This window comes from Copadichromis virginalis, linkage group LG19 (genome assembly GCF_057382275.1).
Source record: "Copadichromis virginalis isolate Kocher_CV1m ecotype Utaka linkage group LG19, C_Virginalis_male_GT1.1, whole genome shotgun sequence".
Taxonomy (NCBI): Eukaryota; Metazoa; Chordata; class Actinopteri; order Cichliformes; family Cichlidae; genus Copadichromis; species Copadichromis virginalis.
Window position 1 is genome coordinate 26,981,938 of NC_140636.1, and position 21,864 is coordinate 27,003,801.

The 21,864-nt window shown below is 40.9% G+C and overlaps 1 protein-coding gene across 1 annotated transcript; it reads left to right on the forward strand.

Moving 5' to 3' along the window:
- Nucleotides 1-3,212: 3,212 nt before the first annotated feature.
- LOC146686295 (protein FAM163A-like) lies at nucleotides 3,213-20,659 on the forward strand. The gene is made up of 5 exons (XM_085441954.1): nucleotides 3,213-3,626; nucleotides 4,325-4,378; nucleotides 14,337-14,358; nucleotides 14,467-14,581; nucleotides 16,092-20,659. Exons 4-5 carry the CDS (start codon nucleotides 14,489-14,491, stop codon nucleotides 16,461-16,463), a joined length of 465 nt encoding a protein of 154 aa, XP_085298080.1. The 5' UTR covers nucleotides 3,213-3,626; nucleotides 4,325-4,378; nucleotides 14,337-14,358; nucleotides 14,467-14,488; the 3' UTR covers nucleotides 16,464-20,659.
- The last annotated feature ends 1,205 nt before the right edge of the window (nucleotides 20,660-21,864 follow it).

Below are 21,864 nucleotides of genomic sequence, written 5' to 3' on the forward strand. Positions count from 1 at the left end.
TCTGCTCTAAGATTAGACTTGTTGTGCATTCATAGACACTCTTCTGCATACCTTGGTTGTTATAAATGATTATTTAAGCTACTGTTGCCTCCATTTCGGCTCAAAGCAGGCTGGCCATTCCTCTCTGACCCCTGACATAAACTGTTTTTTGTTTTTTTGTTTAAACCCTAGACAGGGTTGTTTGGAATTTTTCCAAACAACCATGACAGTTTCTGAAATATTCCGACCAGCCTGTCTTACACTAACAACCAAGTCCCTTAAATCCCCTTTCTTCCCCATTCTGGTGTCTTAATTTTACACTCAAAGGAGTCACCCTATGCTTCTGCACCGGCTTCACTTTTCAGGCCAGGAAAATGTATAAAGTACTGCAAATTTAGACCAAAGTCTAGAGTCTCAGTGATACAAAGTAGGCAAACAAATGACAGCCATTCAATACTGCTCGCCTGGGTAAAAATGTATTTGTCTTTATCTTTAAATGCTACACAAATAAAGGATGACATTTCTAACAACTTGTTTCTAGACCAACCATGAAGCTGGGGTAAAATTTGCAGCGGAAACAAGGCATATATGCAGCATCCAATCTGCTCATTCACTGCTAGTGTCTTTTGCTTTTGAGGAACTGGATAAGTAGCCTTTCCTTGGTGTCTAACCATGGAGACCAGCAGCTTCCCAGTGCTTCTTTGGTTAAGAAAGTTCTAAATCAGCCTTTGGGCTATGTAACTGTGTCACAAGTTGTACTACCAGCAAATAAACTCAGCCGGCACTGTCAACAGTAGCTGGTGGTCCTGCTGAGAAAGGCTTTGCGACTTTGTCCCAGAGAGTTGTGCTCATGCTGTGCTCTCCTGTCAGAAGCCATTCTGTCTCATCTGCTCTCTGTCTCCATCTCCTAGCCTGGGTACATACGCAAAGAGGAAGTGTATCACAAATGCATGCAGACAAGCTTGCCCATGAATCGGAGACGATTAGATTAGATTTGTTTAACGTGCGCACACGCACACACTCTCTTTCGATTTCACCCTGTGTAAACTTTCCACTGCTACACTCTGTGTCATTCCTGTTGTCATTCTAATTTCATAGGAGGACTCCTGCCAAGGCAGTAATGAACTCAAGTCATGAGGCAGAGGCCACGGCGAGCGGTTGTGAGCCGTGTGTGTGTAGCAGAGAGAAAATGAGAGAAGGTAAATGCAGGAAAAAATGGTGTTAAAGAGGGGGGCTGGCCAGGTTTATGCGCATGGCTTGTGGGCTTTGTGTTTATGTGTGTTTCTGTTTCCCGTGTATAACACTGGGCTTGTTTTGAGTTAATCAGTGCAGTGGGGTGTATCATCTAAGCTGCTGTAATGTGTCGACTCCTTTATTCAATTTGAGCAGTAATCTCAGCGCTCCCCACTGGCCTGCCTTCATCAGCCGCGTGCTACAAAGCTAGCTTAACTTAGCCAGGGAGACACAGAGAAGCAGAGAAATGCTGAAGAGCCATTTTCTGGATCAAGATTATACTTAGAAGAGTTTAGCCAGACTAAATCTCCTCATTATACTGCACACACAATTATTAGGCAAATTGTACTCCTCGGGATTAAATGTATTGTTGAATAAATGCAATGAGCTCGCTGTATCCAAAACTGAATATACACATGCGTAAGTATTAGGTGTTCAGTTATCAATATTAAAGCATCTGTGGAGTCGCTTTTTTCTCTCCATCTGTTTGTGATCAGATTTCACTGAAGCAGCAACCACAACCTTCCAAAGGCTGTTTATAAAACCTTTGACCAAAAATCTATCGTGAGGTATTCCTTGGTCAATAATGATGCCTCAACTTGTAAACATTCTCTCTCTTTTATGTACAATCCTGTTGAATATTTGCAGCAAAACATGGACTATCCACCGAGCATGCCTAAATAATTCAGCTATTTCAAGGGCATTGCATCTATATGAAAGACTTATTTTTATTTATTTATTTATTTTTTTACATTTTCTGACTTTTCAGTGTGAATTAAATCTATTTTTCATATGGAAACATGCCAAAGCTATACAAACCTTAATAGGATTTCAAAAATAACATAAAGAAAATACAGATTTTAATAAAATTAGATTAGGGGCGACAAATTATGCAGTGCTGGTGGAACAAGGCTAACATCATGGTTGTAAAAAGGTCACTCAGAGAGCTTGACTCTCTATGAAACACTGATGAGAAGAGTGTTCACTGCTTTGTTAAACACCGTGTGAGCCAATAGTTTAGAATAACATATTTGTGGATCTAACCTCCTATCGTACGTCTTTTAAAAGATTTTTTAAATCTCTCTGCGCAGGTGGTAAGACTAGAATACTCAATGCAGAACACTTTCCAAATATTTATGCACACAGTGTATGCTATGTGGATATTACTGTCAAGATGGACCTTGTTTGCTCAAGTCATTTGAGAGAGTTGTCTGCAGCTGCTTGAGGGACTTAAAAGGATGACGATGAGATTTATGGAACAGTCCTTTAGCTGCGTATCACCCTGCCCTCTGTTTTGCTTATAGTCGACTTCAGCACCAAGGACAGCACAAATAGTGGCTCGAGTTTTTTTAGTAGCTGTTTTGTGTAGCCTGTAACCTACTTGTTGCATTTTGTAGTCCTTAACCAGAGAGGAAAGTAAAAGTGGAGCACTGAAGCAAGGTCACCGCTCACCCTTGAGTATGACCTCTATATTTGCTATATAGTTGCTGCACATTAATCAGATCCAGGGGCAGCTTCAATTCAGAAGAGATTTTTTTACAGTCTTAATGTGTGTGTGTGTGTGTGTGTGTGTGTGTGTGTGTGTGTGTGTGTGTGTGTGTGTGTGTGTGTGTGTGTCACTCAGCCTTTTAACCTCTTCTTTCCCCACAACTTTTCTTTTTTTACTGGGGAGATTTTCCTGTCAAAATATCTCCAATCCTGTGTAGACATGATATGGCGGGTTGGTTTTCTGGATTCTTTCAAGCTTATGACTTACTGAGACAAGTGGCATGACATGTTTTGGATGTTCTTTGGATTCCGCAGAGTCCGTGTGTACCTCTCCCACTGCAGCCGAGTATATCATGCACCCGTTTTACGCTTTCATGTCATACTGGTGACGACCCTCTGCCCCCCACCACTACCATCACCACCCCTTCCACCGTCCTGTAAAATGATATCACACGGTACAGCTGACACAGTCTCACTCTTCCCACTGTTCTTTCTACCCCGCCCCACCGGGCACGGCGGTAGCAGGTGCCGAAACGCCCCCAGAGAACCTCGCTGAAAACGCGGCCATGCCGAGCGGTGACACTCTGCAGCCGGACTGCCGCCTGGTCTCATCCGTCTTTAGCGCTTCACAGAGCTGTCGGATGCCATGAGATTTCCCACAGGCCCTCACTGGCTCCATGCTGTGAGTAAAACCGTGGTCAAGAGGGGATAACCAACGGCGGATAATGACGTGATGATTCCGGTTGTAGAGCCAGCACAGGGGGGCTCCGGGCACCTTTAATGACCGGTGCTGGAGAGGAAATCACTGGACTTTATTGTCTGTGGAGCCGCGTAACACCGGACCGACAGCGGTGCAAATAAGAAGAAGGGAAGAAAAGAAAAGAAACGTCTCTCTAACAGGTTGCTGAGACATTCAGTCCGAAAAGGTAGGGCATGACTGGATTTACAGTCATCCGCGCGCCACTTAACAGCTGTGCGCATTAATTTATCTGCTTAATTGAGTAAAATGAGGCTAATCAGTGATGTAACAGCTGTTAAATTGACCTCCAGCCGCCAATTCGGTTAAAGCATTAGATGTGTTTATATCGTAAAAGTAAGGATTTTCAATTTTATTTCGCCCCCCAAAAAAGAAAAAGAAAAATCGCCTCTACTGTAGTAGTAGTTTAGACGTTACTTGAAATGATGTGGACAGTAAGGTGAGTAAAATCGATTTTTATTTTTAGAGGGTTTAACATCTATCTCACAGCTCTTTCTAGTAATTTTGCGCACAGTTGTCTGATTGCATTGGACTAGGATGAAAAAGATGTCAGAGGTTATTGTGGCGTGAATGACCAGAAAATGTGCTTTAATTTGCACGATTATGACAACTTCCATATGTCTTATGAGGTAATATGAGCACTGACAGGGGGCAAAATGTGTCAGTGATTGTGTGAGCGATTAATGATGTGAAAATTGATGGATGAGTGGATTTTTGATGGGAATGCAGACAGATCCATCCCCACTTTGAGACAAACTCCTTCATTTACTGTAGCCGCAGTGCTGACCACATCACATGCTGGGGCCCTGAGGCATCTCTTGAAATCATTGTTATAACTGATGTCAGGTCTTTTTTGGGGTTTTCCAGGGGGGATTTGCAGCACAGCAGAGAATGCTCTCCCCCAGATGCTGACTTCTAAAGGTAAGGGTGCTTTTGGTACAGCTATGTCTCTGGCACTGTTTGTTACAGGAAGCCAGCACTGTAAACCTTTGGCCACAAGTTCGTGCAGTGCCTCTGATCTCTATTCTGAACCTCTGGGCAAACTGTGCAAAGGAAAGTTGTGTTTCTGCTCTTGCTGTGGATCTTCAATTCTGATCTCAAGAGTGTACTTGGATTTCTGTATAACCCCCCTCCCTCCTTTTTTTGGCATACTCTGAAAGAAATTCATCCCCAGAACCCCTGAGATGCATTCAGTCATAAGTAATGCAAAAAATAATTGACAATGAGGTAATTAGGACATGCGGTAACCGCATCAAACGCAACAGTCATAAGGAAAAAAGTGTATTTCTGAGACTCATTTTCTGAGTATTTCATAATGAAATCTAACACACACACACACACACACACACACACCACCTTCCTCCCTCTGGCTGCCTTTGTTCCCTTCTGCACCCTTCTGATAGTGGGTGTTTCTGTCTTAGATGTGGATGTGTTCCTCTCCTCACACGCTGAGATGAGTGCTTTCAGAGGCAGACAAGGCAGAAAAGTCCCCAATTTTACTACCTGGCTAAATTGTCCTGTGATGGAAAAATATTGTTAAAGGAATGATACCTGAATAATTTAAGCCCCGGGGCTTTAAAATTGCAAGGACCTGCTGTGATTTGCGGCGCAAAGTTGAAGGCCACCTCAACGAAATATTCATATCATTATTTAAGAGTGGGTATATCATTCAGCCACTCAGGCACTGCCACCTTCTCCTGCTTCCCTACTCTCCCGTTTGATCCCTCCCTTTCATTCTCTCTTTCTTCCTTTCTCCATTTGTAAACTCATCTCTTTATTTATAAAAAATTAACCACATGCTAACCCTTATCCATATCTTCTAGCTCTTATTAAATAAGAACTTAAAAGGCATATATTGAAAATCTTGCATACCGCCTTTCTGACATAGTAGTAGTAGTAGTAGTAGTAGTAGCTTTAGTAGTTTTTCAATGATATGTATATAAGTTTTGAGCAGTTAGACATCCATTCATCCATCTTCTGATGCTGGATGCATCTCTGGCTCATCTGGAAGGACATCAGGGCGTTCCCAATCCAGTCGAGAGATATAATCTCTACATCATGTCCTGGGTTTGCCCCTGGGCTTCCTTCCAGTAAGACATGCCCGAAGCACCTCACTTGGGAGGGACCAAAGAAATGTCCTGGACAGATGACCAAACCACCACATCTGGCTCCTTTTGATATTGAATAGTTGCAGCTCTTTGCTTTCAGGCTCAGGTCTTTGTTCACCACAAGAGAGTGACATAGTATTCATTCTTTCATGAAAAAGACCCCCTGATACTTAAACTCATCTAATTTGGGCAGTGCTACCCATGAACTAGCCTAACATTCAAGTCTGTCCTTTCAATGATACATAATTTATATTAATCTTTCACTAATCCACTCAAACAAGCAACCATAAATGGATAGGAGAAATCGACAGAAGTGGACAGATCACGATAGTTGTGTAGTAACATTTCTAGGGAAGTGCACTTCAAGTTTTAGCATACGTTTTCAGAGGTGTGGTTATGACACTTATACAGTATAGATTTAACACAAAGTCCCTGTTAAGCAGTCCTGGTAATACTGGTATGCAGGTTTTGTTATCTTCAAAATAACTAAGCCACATGCTTTACTCTCTCTCCTGTAGGTTGCCTTTTGTGCTCACGCCCACTCTGCCCCTCCCTGCACCTCGTTCTTCCTCTTAAAAGGGAGTTTTTCCTTCCCACTGTGGCCTACTGCTTGGCTACAGGGGGTTGTGTGATTGTTGGGCTTTCTATCTAATATTGCAGGGTCTTTACCTTACCACATAAAGCAATTGAAATAATGTATACAGTAAGGTGCTGTTGTGATTTGGAACTATATAAATAGACTGAATTGAACTGAACGAATTAAATTTCCTCCCCATTTCCAGCCTTTGCTGCAAACCTAAGCTAATTTTCCTTTTAGCTTCAGATTGACTGAACAGATACGGGATCACTTTTCATCTAATGATCTGCCGTCATCCACTGCTTTACTGTATAGCAGAGAGTTTTCTAATTAAAGTTTCCTGTCATAGCTTCTCTAATTTCCACAGTTCACTCAGGCATCACATGGGAGAAGAACCTCCCAGCTTCACAACACTAATCATCACCACATCGTCCCACATGAAAGTTCTGAGGGAAGCGGTGTTTTTTACCTCTTCAGCATTCGATCAGGGGTGTTTTTGGTTGTGGGTGCGTGCGTGTTCATTGGCATGCAGCTGTATGCGAGGATCGTTTCATTTCCCGCAGAGAAAACGAATTAAAATATGACACCTCTCTCTTCTGCCTCTCATCTCGTGCTTTTCACTGTGTTAAGAGATGGCAAAACTGCTAAATATAGTTCTGCAAGTGGAGTGTGAAACCTCTTCACCTCTCTCAGCGTTTCTAACATTGCGGAGGTCGAAATGAGAGGATTTTGTGGTAGCATGAACAAAGGTTTAATCATCTTTCTAATGAACTCTTCATGTGCATGTTGTATGTGAACGAAAAAGGGAGGGAGAGGAGAAAAAAGCAGAACAAGAAGAAGAAGAGCCACTTTTCTTATCTGTGATACAGCAAGGCTAATGTGATTTTTAAGTAATACTAATTATAAAGTATATCCTAGAGACGAATATAACATCAGGGTAAATATGGTGTAATGCAGTATAACAGATTTAGTTTTTCTTAGCATGTGTATTTGTGTTAAAGTTGATGATTTATTGTCTTTGCATGCAAGAATTCCCGTTTTCTTGGTCTTTAATGGCTTTTCACAAGTAGAGAAGAAGAGGAGGCCAGTCAGAGACTATAGCAACTCAATGCCTTGTATTTTCTATGAGGAAGGTTCCCAACCTGCGATTGTTGACTTTATCTGCTGTATCATTAACCCAGACTCCAAAATTCAGACAGTTGAGTCAACTTGCTGGCTGTTTCCATACAGATGCGTTCGCTCGAAATATAAGAATAACTTCCCAAAGGATCAATAAAGTTGTGGTATTGTGGTTGAATTTTTCTTTCTGAGTCTTTTTCTTTCAAAGTCAACTATCTGGTAAAGATTTTTTTTTTTTTATGCTCACAGATTTTGAGACTCGGATGTTCAATAAAGTCATCTCTCTATGTTCTTTCTGATTAATCAATTAATCAAATCGTCTACAAAAATGTCAGAGAATTCCCAGAAGATGGCAGAAATTTTAGAAAACCACCAAGGACAAATTCTTGATGCCTAAGATCATTCATAATAAATGAAATCTAACAGTGTGTCCAATATAAAGCAAAAAGCATGACCTGATTTAAATTTTGTCCCATCGAGGTTTCTCCTTGTGCACCTCTGAACCCTTCCAGCACTGCTGCTATGTTTAGATCATTAATTGGAAGTCCTGTTTTTACCTGTTGTATGTGCCTATTTGCGGCAGCACTATGAACCTCAAATCAAGCACAAACTTCTCTTTAAAACTCAGCCAACCTGTGAGCCAAGAATCATCACTGCTGATGAGAAGCAGGTGGTCGCCACAGTGAATTCTCTGCCTGTCCCTAGCATCCCCCACTGTCACACCAACCTACTCCGTGTCCTCCTTCACTTCTACACTTTGTGTCAGTCCCACCATCTCCAAACCATACCTCATAGTATGTCTCCGTACTGTTTTGTAAACCTTCCCTTTCACTCTTGCTGCTATCCCTCTGTCACAAATCATCCCTGACACTCATCTCCACACACTCCACCGTGCTTGCACTCTTTTCCCCTCTCCGTTACACTTTTCGCTGGATGGCGGACCCCCAGATATTTAAGCTCATCAACCTTCTCTACATCTACTGCTTGAAGATTCAGTCTTACACCTGTCTCCCTCTCAATCAGACATAATCTTTCATGCTTCTTCCGACTTTCAGTCCTCTTCTCTCCAGTGCATATCGTCACCTCCCCAGGTTTTCCTCCACCTGCTCTCTTCTCTCGGTACAAATTAATTGACAGTGAAAATAATAATGAGCTGAAGCCAAAATTGAATTTTTGCCCAACCCTGCTAGATGCTCAGTGTTTTGAGTCAAGAGTGACAATGTTGCTGACTGCTTAAGAGCCTCCCTGTCTCTCATTTGCACATATACTTTACATCATTTCTTGGCAACTCTCAAAATCCCTGCAAATCTCAGGGATTTACATTTCCTTCAGCGCTGCTTTTTGTACAGTGAGGAAGTGGATCCTTTCTTTCTGTGATTGAAGCTGACTTGACCGATACACTTTGTATAACTAGAGTGTGCAGGTCACCTGGGACTGGTACACATAATGACTTTATGTAGCTTCTGTGTTGTGGAAATCAGATGCCTGTTGGCTCCTCTGAGACAGCTTCATCCCCCTTCTTCAGTGTCACTTGTCCAAGTCAGCCACTGACAGGATTGTGGCAGATCCTTCTTTCAGACCACAGTTAAATCTAAGGGTTTTATGTGGTATTATGAGTGTGAGTGTGTGTGCTTCCCAGCTAAATCAGACAGCTCTGAACCCACTGGGAGTCGTACATGAATTGTGTTGGATAAGATGACAGCATTAAAGTTGAGTCTTCCAACCTCTGTCACTTGGCATGTTTGTCTCTCCAGTCTACTGGAAACTCTCTAATCTGAGGCTTTACCTTAGCGCTCCCTCTCTAGCATAATTTGGTCGCGTGTTAGTCAAAGTGACTTATTTTTCTTTCTAGAAAGATTCCATTGCTGCGCCTTTGTTGATATATTTCAGAGAAGGTTATGAATTTTGCATGCATGTGCCACAGTAGTTGCACACAGGTCTTAAATTTAAGTCGATAGCCTGAGCCCGGAATTCTTCAAAGAGTAAATGAGAGACAAAGAGAATGAAGAAAAGATAAGATGCACAAAGAGGAGTAAGGAGACATGAGATTGTGAGCTAGACGGGGAGGGGATGGAGAAATGGGGAGCAAAAGAGACTTCACATCGCTTTTAACGACATTATCGCGGTCCATGGTGTATATAATTTAGTACGATGACGCAATGGAAGATACTGCAGAAGGGCGCTCTCTGAGAGGGAGGCTCACATACTCATTTCAGGCCGCACATATAATGAAAGAGATCTAGTGCTTTATGTGATTGTACCATCTATTTAAAATAGAGATTCAAGTTTATTCATTGTTCAGGGTCATTAACCTCATTAATGATACATCGGACAAACAAAGGGACAGAGCAGCAAAACCGCTCGCTGGCAGCTGACCAAGCCACCCAATTATGAACTATTCTTTTTATTTAACCTTCCTGCTGAGATTTACCAGATGTCAAAATATCAAATCCCAGAACAGTTAAATCTATTAATTAGTCAATGAAATGTAAATTAACTGCAAATTACTGCTTTAGAAAGCTCACAGCTTTCACAAACGTGCATTAATATAAAGGGAAGTTGGGTTTTTTTGTTTGTTTGAATCCATTTAATTGGCATAATTAAATGCTGTTACTCCAGTGAGAAATATCTGGATGTTTTAGTTAATCAAGTTGAACGGTAGATAAATAGAGTCTTCTGGTGTTGTAATTACTATAATGGCAGTGCCTAAAATGAATATTTCTGCCCGAACGCAGCCATGCAAATTTGTCTAAATTAATGTCGAAATCATGAAATTTAAAAGCTGATATAAGAGGTCACTCTCTGAGCGGATTAATTTGGGTATTCTGCGCCGTGGTTGTTTGTTTATTTAGTATTTTGATGTCACTGCCAGTAAAATGAAATTAAGACATCAACACACACACACACGGGGTTCTTTATCGCTCGCACGCAGCTAATTTAGTGCTTTCTCTAGACAGGCTTGTTTAGAAGCAGATCTTTTTGAGGCGAGACAGTAAATTTGCTGTGCGCTTTGGAGATAAATATACGTGCATCTGCATTGATTTATTTCTTTTCTTTTATTTCTTTACACTGCTTTGGTTCTTTTGTGTCTCAGTGTCAATCAGATCGGTTTGCTTAAGGTTATTTACCTGCAAAGCAAAGAAAAGGGGAGAGGAATTGGGTTCATGTGACAGTATGCCCTGATAATATCCAGGAGATTTCATGGTGGCAGCTATCAGCGCAGCAGTGAGAGGTGATTTTGAAGCTGTCACAGTAAAAAAAGGACAAGCGACATATCGCTTGAATGTATTATTATTATTATTATCCTGAAACTGTGCTGCACATACTTGTATGAAATGCCACACATATTATTAGCATGCAGAGAATGTGCTGCTGCATTCAGCAGATTAATTCAACCACACGTTGAGTGTTATTTTTCAATTCAAAACAGCTCCCAGTTGTTTTAAGTATTCTGGAGTGAGCGTGATTCATTCCTTTGTATGCCTATTTATGGGTTATATAGAAAGAACAGATTCTTTGTCATGAAATAGCGGCTGTAATACAAACCCACCAGCCACTTCATTAGGTACATGTGGCTTTACTCCTTTTTGCATTCAGAGCTGACTTAATTCTTCATGGCATAGATTCAACTGGATGCTGGAAACATTCTTCAGAGGCTTTGGTTTGACGTGATAGCATTATGCATTTGCTGCAGAAATATTGCTTGCACATTCGTGATATCAATCTTCCATTCCACTCCATCCCAAAGTTGCTCTATTGAACTGAAATCAGGTGACTGTGGAGGCCATTTGAGAGCAGTGAACTTACTGTCATTTTCAAGAAAGTAGTTTGAGATGATTTGAGCTTTGTGACATGGCGTGCTATCCTGCTGGAAGCAACCATCAGAGGATGGGTACACTGTGGTCATACTAGGATGGACATAGTCAGGGACAACACTTGTGTATGGAGTGGTGTTTAAACAATGCTTGACTGGCACTAAGGGCCCCAAAGACTTCCAACCTTTTACATCACCAGCAGCAGCTGGAACTGTTGTGCTTTCATGTTGTTTATACCAAGTTCTCAACCTATTATTCTAATTACTTACAGAAATCAGCAGAGCAGGTAACATTTTCCAGTGTTTTATTGGCTAATTTTGGTGAATTGTAGCCTTAGTTTCCTGTTCTTTAGATGGCAGGAGTGGCAGTGGGTGTGGTCTACTGCTGCTACAACAGAAGACCACACACACTGCTTCAAGGATTTGATGTATTATCCCTTCACAGATACTCATTTGCATACCTTTGTCGTTATAAATGTACTTTTCTAAGTTGCCTTCCTATCAATATGAAGCAGTCTGGCCATTCTCCTCTGAGCTCTGAAATCAACTAAGCACTTCTTCAGACTTGAGCTGCAATGCATTGGGCTGCTCCCACCTGAGTGGCTGATTTGTATTAACAAGCAGCTTAAAATGTGGCCTGGGGGTGTATTTTATAAACTACTTTTAGACATTTTAGGCAACCATGTGTGTTATTTAATTTTTAAAAGCCACACATTATATAACTACACTGTATTTATGGGCTAAACAGTTGCTTGGTTGAATATAAATTACATAATTACAGAATCATAGAAATTATCAGCGGCATAGCACAACAGCTGCTATGTAGCGTTTCTCATGCCAAACATTTCCTCCTGACAGAAGCCTCTTTTTCTACCTGCAGGAGTTCCAAAGAGAGGTGATTTTGAGAGTAACAGTCCTCAGGCCTGCTATGGTTTCCTACCTCCTTACATTCTCCCGCTGTCTTCTTATGTGTGTGTTCGGTTGGTTTGTTGGAATTCAGACCTGACGGCGCCTTGAAAAGATTATTTTTGCTCTGAGCACTTAACCTCTGAAAATTAAAAAAACAAAAAAACATTAGCCTGGAGGCTATAGCCTGCAGATGGGTTACAAATGAAAGAAATAGTTCAGTATTGCAGCTCAGCATTCCTCTCATGTTAGTTCACTGAGTGTTGAGCAGAAGCTGGGAGGGGATGAGCTCAGCATTAAGACAGCATGCAGTGCTAAACAGCTACCCTTCATGTGCCAATGTTTAAAAACACAACTACTCTCTTGTTTTATCCCTAAAAAGCAAATGTCAAAATTAGAATTTGTGATATCCTATTTATGCACAGTACCCTGCAAAAATACAGGGAGTGCAGAATTATTAGGCAAATGAGTATTTTGTCCACATCATCCTCTTCATGCATGTTGTCTTACTCCAAGCTGTATAGGCTCGAAAGCCTACTACCAATTAAGCATATTAGGTGATGTGCATCTCTGTAATGAGAAGGGGTGTGGTCTAATGACATCAACACCCTATATCAGGTGTGCATAATTATTAGGCAACGTCCTTTCCTTTGGCAAAATGGGTCAAAAGAAGGACTTGACAGGCTCAGAAAAGTCAAAAATAGTGAGATATCTTGCAGAGGGATGCAGCAGTCTCAAAATTGCAAAGCTTCTGAAGCGTGATCATCAAACAATCAAGCGTTTCATTCAAAATAGTCAACAGGGTCGCAAGAAGCGTGTGGAAAAACCAAGGCGCAAAATAACTGCCCATGAACTGAGAAAAGTCAAGCGTGCAGCTGCCAAGATGCCACTTGCCACCAGTTTGGCCATATTTCAGAGCTGCAACATCACTGGAGTGCCCAAAAGCACAAGGTGTGCAATACTCAGAGACATGGCCAAGGTAAGAAAGGCTGAAAGACGACCACCACTGAACAAGACACACAAGCTGAAACGTCAAGACTGGGCCAAGAAATATCTCAAGACTGGTTTTTCTAAGGTTTTATGGACTGATGAAATGAGAGTGAGTCTTGATGGGCCAAATGGATGGGCCCGTGGCTGGATTGGTAAAGGGCAGAGAGCTCCAGTCCGACTCAGACGCCAGCAAGATGGAGGTGGAGTACTGGTTTGGGCTGGTATCATCAAAGATGAGCTTGTGGGGCCTCTTCAGGTTGAGGATGGAGTCAAGCTCAACTCCCAGTCCTACTGCCAGTTTCTGGAAGACACCTTCTTCAAGCAGTGGTACAGGAAGAAGTCTGCATCCTTCAAGAAAAACATGATTTTCATGCAGGACAATGCTCCATCACACGCGTCCAAGTACTCCACAGCGTGGCTGGCAAGAAAGGGTATAAAAGAAGAAAAACTAATGACATGGCCTCCTTGTTCACCTGATCTGAACCCCATTGAGAACCTGTGGTCCATCATCAAATGTGAGATTTACAAGGAGGGAAAACAGTACACCTCTCTGAACAGTGTCTGGGAGGCTGTGGTTGCTGCTGCACGCAATGTTGATGGTGAACAGATCAAAACACTGACAGAATCCATGGATGGCAGGCTTTTGAGTGTCCTTGCAAAGAAAGGTGGCTATATTGGTCGCTGATTTGTTTTTGTTTTGTTTTTGAATGTCAGAAATGTATATTTGTGAATGTGGAGATGTTATATTGGTTTCACTGGTAAAAATAAATAATTGAAATGGGTATATATTTGTTTTTTGTTAAGTTGCCTAATAATTATGCACAGTAATAGTCACCTGCACACACAGATATCCCCCTAAAATAGCTAAAACTAAAAACTACTTCCAAAAACATTCAGCTTTGATATTAATGAGTTTTTTGGGTTCATTGAGAACATGGTTGTTGTTCAATAATAACATTATTCCTCAAAAATACAACTTGCCTAATAATTCTGCACTCCCTGTATGGTGATAATCAACTGCAGCTCAGCGAAAATATGACAAAAAAAATCTCACTATTTGAACCCAATAACGATGTAAGTAGACCTAGTTTGGGGTATGGACAGACTTCTGGCAAATACAGTTTGTAAAGAGTAAATAGTCTTATAAATGTTTCCTGTTCCAGAGTTTGTCATTTGATTCAATCAGAAACAGAATCGTTTGAATCATATTTGCTCGAAGCAAAGCAGCTTTGCTTTTTTACATCATGAAAACCCAGAAGGACTTTTATTTTGGAAGAATGGTATTTGTGCATTTTTATCAGTTGCAATTGTATAATAATGGCATATAAATACACTAATCCAGCCTATTTTGGTTATTTTTTTCAGGCATTAGAAACCTTTGCTGGACGTAAGTATGCTAAATATTCTGCGGAAGTTATTCTAACATTACTGAAATCCAAATGTAATTCTTGACTCATTTTCGCCTCTTTTCTGTCTTTGTTGATTCTGTGTGAAGGGTTTGATGGAGAGCTGGTCGGATGTCAGCGGGAACTATTGTCATAACCGGAGGAATACTTGCCGGAGTGATACTGCTGTGCATTGTAGCAGTTCTCTGTTACTGTAGACTCCAGGTATTACTGTGCACGTTCATGTTTCTTGGTCTTTTAGGCAGTTTGCTCTTCACCCAAAAGCTCTTTTTACATTACTGATGTTTACTGGCTTAACAAACTCAACTAACTAATCTAGTTTGTGACCGTGTGCAATGAACTTGCAGTCTTATTGTCTTTGAAATACTTGCTTCAAAGATGGGCACCACTCGCACTCAGCTGGCATCTTAAAAGCCAGTGAAAAAATGGCAAATTGACACAGTCTGCTATTAGTCTGCAATTAAGTAGGGTCAAGTTGGCAGTTACTTGCTATCTGTTTGATATAATACTGTGATAAATTACTGCAAATCTGTTGCCATCTACATGCACAGTAATTCACACTAATTGGAAATTCGCATTAAATTGCAATCAGAGTCCAGACTGAACTTCTCAGGCTTGAAACAGAAAGGTTTCCACACATAGTGTTGTGTCCAGGATTTTAATTTACTAGCAAAATATCATAGACGCTAGCCACTTGCTTTTATTAATAAATATAACCACAAGGCAGAGCTGGTTGCCAAACAAACAAGTTGGTAACCAGCTGGATGAAGTCACCTTATCCAAAGAGACCCATTGCAGACTAGTTGCACTTGTTGCCACATATTGATTTAGCTGATTGCAATCTGTGTGCGTTTAAAAATTAAGATATAAAATTCATTTCAATGCAATTTTATTTATATAGTGCCAATTTAAAGCAACAGTCAGCCAGTAAGGTAAAGACAGACAATTATAGAGTAAAAAAACAAGAAATTTAAATCACCAGACCACCAACCAAGTTGGCAGACTTCAAAAAGTAGTAACAGGGATGAGTACTCAGCTGTCTGACCGTCCAGCTGTCATTGTCCATGTCCACAACAGAGTAAATTCTAGGCTTCAGTCATATTGCAATAGTTAAAATAGAAACAATCAAACAAACAAGCAAAAGTGGTTGCTGTGAGATTGAGGTTGTCGAGCGCTCAACCTGGAGGCGACCTACTTCCAATCGTTCCCTAAATTTGCCAAAAATTCACTTCAGTCACCGGGCAACTCGAGGATGTTGCAGTCCTATTTTTAATCTAGTGAGACTGAGCCATAACCCAGTCTAATTGTCTGCCACCTTAACATGGTTTTCCACATTCTGTCTCATTTATGTAACATAGCACTCTAGTACCAAGTCACAGCTGGATCTGGTTACAATAAAAGCAGATGTGGTGGCCAGAGCAGTCAGTGGTTCAACATTTGCACAAAGCACAGTGCAGACTGCCCTTCCAAAGCCTAGTGACAGCTGTCTGAGTATACTGTCAGTCTTTTCACCTGCCTCTGAAAAAAAACTACTTCTAAGTATTCCCACCATGTTAAACTGAATTTTGTTTGTCACTGTTCATATTTTGATTTTGATATCACAACTTTATTTTGCTGTGATAAAGCAATCAGAATCACAGAATGTTTAAGAAGACATCCAAACCCTTGTTCTTCTTGCTCACACCTTGGTGCCTTCTTTGTCATCCTCCTGCAGTATTACTGCTGTAAGAAAAATGATTCTGAGGTGGACGTGGCCTCCATGGCAGGACCGGATCCTCTCGCTCACTTTCCATGCAACGCCTGCAACGCCCTCGCCATGGACGGCACTGCCATCACCCCCGTCTCTCTGGATCAGCTGGATTCGGGTTCTCACCACTGCCCCAGCTGTTCACCGTACACCCTGCGCTCGGGACTCACAGACGACATGCGTAACGGAGGGGAGCGTCTCGGCTTCCATACTTACTACGAGAACCCGTCTGTATCTCTTCCCCTGTCGGTTCACCCTCAGAGCTCCTCCCCTCTGAGCTACTGCAGTCCCTCGGACACGTTTCCTCCCCCGCCGCGCTCCTACAGCACTGACGTCTGACCTTTGCTTCACTGTACAGGCACACACACACACACCTACAGCGTCTAGCACATGCCCTTTTGTTTGAGACTAACTTCAGGTAATTGATTAGAGGACAGCACAATTATACACACATGCCCATATTACTGTACATGCCCACATAATTTGAAGGGAAGTGACCCATAAACTAAGCCTACTGATAGAGCCCCATGGTGGGTGACAAATCTGGGCATGATCTGCAGCAGGGAAATATTACATAAAATTGGCCACATTACTCTTTAAAAAAACTCATATTTTAATCTTAGTACGACTTTTACTTAAACAAAAGCTATAAAATGTATAAGTACCATTACAGTTAGCATCTCATTGAGCCCGGTCACACATGATAGTGTTTTTAGTAAATGGCTCAAAGGTTGGAGCTAGTCTACACACTCTATAAATGCATCTGGGGCAATGAAGTCATTCAGGTTACATATGATCAGGGACACATAACAAAGCTTTTAGTACAGAGTAAGCTCAGACAGTCCCCAGGTAGAAAAACAGGCGAGGTTTTGGGGCGTTAAAGTCATTTAGGCTACGTTCACACTGCAGGTCTTAATGCTCAATTCCGATTTTTTGATCAAATCCGATTTTTTTTGTCTGCTCGTTCACACTACAAATAAAATGCGACAGCAAACGCGCTCTAGTGTGAACGCTCAAAGCGGCCCGCATGCGCAAAAGAAGATGTCACACACAACGCGCTCTGTTTAGACCCAGAGCAACAGTATTGTTTGACTGATGGCCCTTAATATAAAGACTTCGGACTTCACGTTTCCCAATTTTTGCTTTAAGTTATTTTGTTATTTACATAATAATGTAAATAACCTAATAATGATCCTTATTGCTGTTTAAGAGAGGAGCGGTGCTTCAAAGATAGCTGCAGATTTCTGTCAGAATCTGCAGATTATACAGTACAAATAAAATGTTTACGTTGTCTTCCCAACAGTTTCACTGACATCTACACTGGATGGCCAGGAAGCGTTCGCGATGTCTTCTCGGGCGCTTCTCTGGCGCTGATAATTGGCTTCAGTCTTGTGTCGGTGACGTAAAAGGCGGATTTAATGCGACTTGACCGTTCAAACAGCAGTCGCTTTCTAAAACATCGGATATGTATCGGATTCGGTACCACATACGAAAGTGACCCAGATCGGATTTGAAAATATCGGATTTGCGCCGTTCACACTGTCATAGCATGATCGGATATGGGTCGCATAGGGTCAAAAAAATCGGATTTGATGCGCTTTCGCCTGCAGTGTGAACGTAGCCTAAGTCATTAAAAAATTGTGACATATAGAATTTGTTTTTTAATTTCTGTGAAGTTTTGTGAATGTAATTATGTAATTTATAGAGAAAAAATGCATTCAGTTAGACAAGAAAAAGCTTAGTACTAAATTACAAACATGTTTTATTAAACTCAGTGGAAAAGCAGGACATTATTTGCAAATTCTGCAACTATAAGTCATTCGGCAGTTATTTATGGCTCAGGACCTCAGTTGCATTAGATTAGATGAACACAGAGTTTATGATCTCATGTTCAGCTCATTCTCTGGCAAATGCATCCTGGATGCAGGGATCTAGTAAAAACCACCATTTTTCCGGCAGCAGACAAATGTCAGCCTAATCTGAAGAATGACAAAGTTACATAAACACACATAGATATAGTGCTGCATCTATCATTCACCCTCAATGTGATTAAGATTAACCACATAAATACCTTTCTGTTAGGTGTGAGCACTTTGAATATATTTTTAGCAGCATTTTCCACTCAATAAATCAAAAGTGACTGCTGATGACGAGGAGACAGAGCTGAGACACACGAAGAAGGCATGCGCAACCCCATATTTGAGCATCACTTCAGTTATTCTTATTCTTTTCTCCAGTTTCTCCCTTTTTCCCTGTGTCACAAAGGATTAATGGTAGTGTGAACCTCTTACCACTGCAGCTTACACTACATGAGGGCTAACAGCTATATAACTAATGGAGCTTAACTGTTTTTATCCAGAAGAAAGACCTGACGAGCGAAGAAGGAACTACAACTTTTTAAGCCTTTTTTTGTTCTTCTTGCAGATTACCAGAAAGTCTGTGAGAAAAGTGTCAGTTTTGTCTGTTTCTGTTTTCACTTCTGACATGAAATTGCCATGAAACTGAAGAGAGTTTGTTCCGCAGTGTCTTCCATAGAAGCTGATGTATTTACCTTTTCTGTGCTTACAGATTGTGACGTGTGAAAGCCGATTTTTAGACGTGCGATAAGCAGAAAAGAGAGATGCTGTACCATATTTAATGATCTTAAAGCTTAGGTTTTATATCTATATATGAGCCATCATATCTGCTACAGTACAGTAATAAGATGCAGTGTTATTGCAGTATATGCCTGAATCTATATATTTTTTAAGGAGTATTGTCATTTTTTTGTGAGGGATGTTCGGGTTTAGATGTATTTCAGTACTTTTCTCTTCAGTTTTGGCTTCTTTCTGTGTTCCTGTGCACTCCTGACAGCTGCACAGGAACACAACTGTGGAAATGGCAACTCAGTTTAAACATAAATTGTGCTAGAGGTGTGAAAAACACAGGAAAATGTGTGAAACAGTGATGTTGAGTATTATTGAACATAGGCTATTATTTAAGATCTAAACTATATTTATTCACTCTAATGTCACATTGTTTTCACTGAGCTCTAAGCTTCATTATATTTCCTTATTTTCTTGATCTTACAGACTCGTTCAGACGTACGTCCTAAATTTTATGCAGTACTGTGGAAAAGTCTTGAGCCACATGTCATTTCTTTATAGGAAAATGGGAAATGGGTGCAGGGATGTCATGAAACATACACCGACATACACAGAAATATAGTTTATAAGGCAAAGAAAAAAGTTTGTAAAATTCTAGCAAGCCCAAAAGTGAATTTTTGGGTATGACCATTTTTACTCTTCAACACAGCCTGAATGCTCTTAGTCAGCTTTCTTGTAATTTCTTTGAGAAGTCTTCAGGAATAGTTCTCCAGGCTTCTTGAAGAACATTCAAAGCTCTTCTTTGGATGTTGGCTGTTTTTTATTTCATTCTCTGTAGGTATGATCCGTTATAGTAATAGCAGTAAGTCCAGGCTCTCGGTAGTCCAACCCATGACTGATGACCATAGGGTACTTTTCAGCGTTCATAATTCCATCAACTTTAACAAAATCCCCAACACCGTTCACTGAAATACAGCCCGAAACCATGACAGAGCCTTGCTGTGTTTTACAGATCGCTGTAGAAACTCCTGATGACCTGTTTCTGCTGATTTTCAGTCCAGTTCTTGTGTAATTTAGCATATCTCACCCTTTTCTGCCTGTTTGCCTTCCTTTAAAATGACTGTTCATCTGCTATTGAACTGCTACTTCTTCTTTTTGTCCTCTGCTTGTCCTCTTTCCTCTCATTTCTCAAAGACACACTGCACATCATGCTGAGGTATGTAGTTTTCAGGAAGTCGCCCTTTGGTAATCACCTTGTTTGTGCACAAATAGTATTTTAAGCCAGTCAAACTACCTTTGGCATTTTTTGTAGTTTCAATAAAATACATGAGAAAATAATTTTTTATGTTTTTGCAGCAGACTTCTAATAACAAAGTGCCTAAAGATACAATTTAATAATTGGTTCTTTGCTAATTTGTCTGGTGCGTATAGACATGACACTGGTTCATTGCTTGGGTTAGGTGCCTTTTTTATGCTTGTTTAATTTATAGGTCAGTGTTAAAAAACATTCCTCTGAATTTCTCATGATCCGGCGCAGGGAGTGGACTATTGCTCAAAACTGGTTTAAAAATACCAACAAGTCTGCCTCCTTAGAAGCTAAATCCAGATAATGGAGTGCTGACTTAAGACTTTTGCACAGTATTGTATGTAAACTGCTTTATTTTTATTTTTAAATGTCTTTGTCAGTTTAGATGTTCACTGAACACTGGCGTTCACTGCCACCTACCCAACAAATATCCCCTTAGTCTGATGACAGTGGCTCAGTGTTTGTGCTCACAGGTTTGTTGCACCATAATGAACACAACTGTTGTGTCAGAACTTAACTTTTATTTTCAGGTTACTGTTTCTGTATTTAAAAAAAATCACATTCTGCTATGACCTGAGGAAAATCCACAATGTTTCACATAATGTTCCTTTTTTTCAGGAGGAATAAATATGTAGATATCTGCATATTCTTATGGTCTGTCTTTTTCACACAGTGACTCAGACAGTAGATACACAGGATTATGAAATCGGTTTCTGTTCATAGAAGAAGAAAAAAACAGAAAAGAAAAGAAAACCACAGACGTACACGTCAAGAGTCTGGACACAGCTTCTCATTTTTAGGTTTTTCTTTATTTTCATGACTATTTATATTGTAGATTCTGACTGAAGGCATCAAAACTATGAATGAACACATATGAAATTATGTAGTAAACAAAAAAAAGTGAAATAACTCAAAATATGTTTTACATTTTAGATTCTTCAAAGTAGCCACCCTTTGCCTTGATTACTGCTTTGCACACTCTTGGCCTTCTCTCGATGAGCTTCATGATGTAGTCAGCTGCAATGGTTTTCACTTCACAGGTGTGCCTTTTCAGGGTTTGTTTGTGGCATTTCTTGCCTTTAAATGGGGTTGGGACCATGTTGTGCAGGAATCAGGTTGGTACACAGCTGACAGGCTTATTTGACATCTGTTAGAATTCATATTAAGGCAAGAACCAATCAGCTACGTAAAGAGAAACGATAATCCACCATTACTTTAAGAACTGAAGGTCAGTCTGGAAACTTTGAAAGTCGCAAAATCCATTAAGCACTACGATGAAACTGGCTCTGACTGTGCAAATCAGGCCTTTATGGTCAAATAGCTGCTAAGAAAACATGACTAAGGAAAAGCAACAAGCAGAAGAAATTTGTTTGGGCCAAGAAACATAAGGAATGGACATTACACCAGCGGAAATCCAAGCTTTGTTCTGATGAGTCCAAATTTGAGCTCTTTGGTTCCACCTGCTGTGTCTTTTTGCGACGCAGAAAAGGTGAACGAATGGTCTCTACATGCATGGTTCCCACCGTGAGGAGGTGTGATGGTGTGGAGGAGCTTTGCTGGTGACACTGTTGGGCATTTATTCAAAACTGATGGCACACTGAACCAGCATGACTACCGCAAAATCCTGCCATCCCATCCGGTTTGTTTAGTTGGACCATCTTTTATTTTTCAACAGGACAGTGACCCCTACGGGCTGTGTAAGGGCTATTTGACCAAGAAGGAGAGTGATGGAGTGCTGCGCCAGATTGCCTGGCCTCCACAGTCACCTGACCTAAACCCAATCAAGGTGGTTTGAGATGAGACGGCAAAAGGGCCAACAAGTGCTCAGCATCTCTGGGAACTCTTCAAC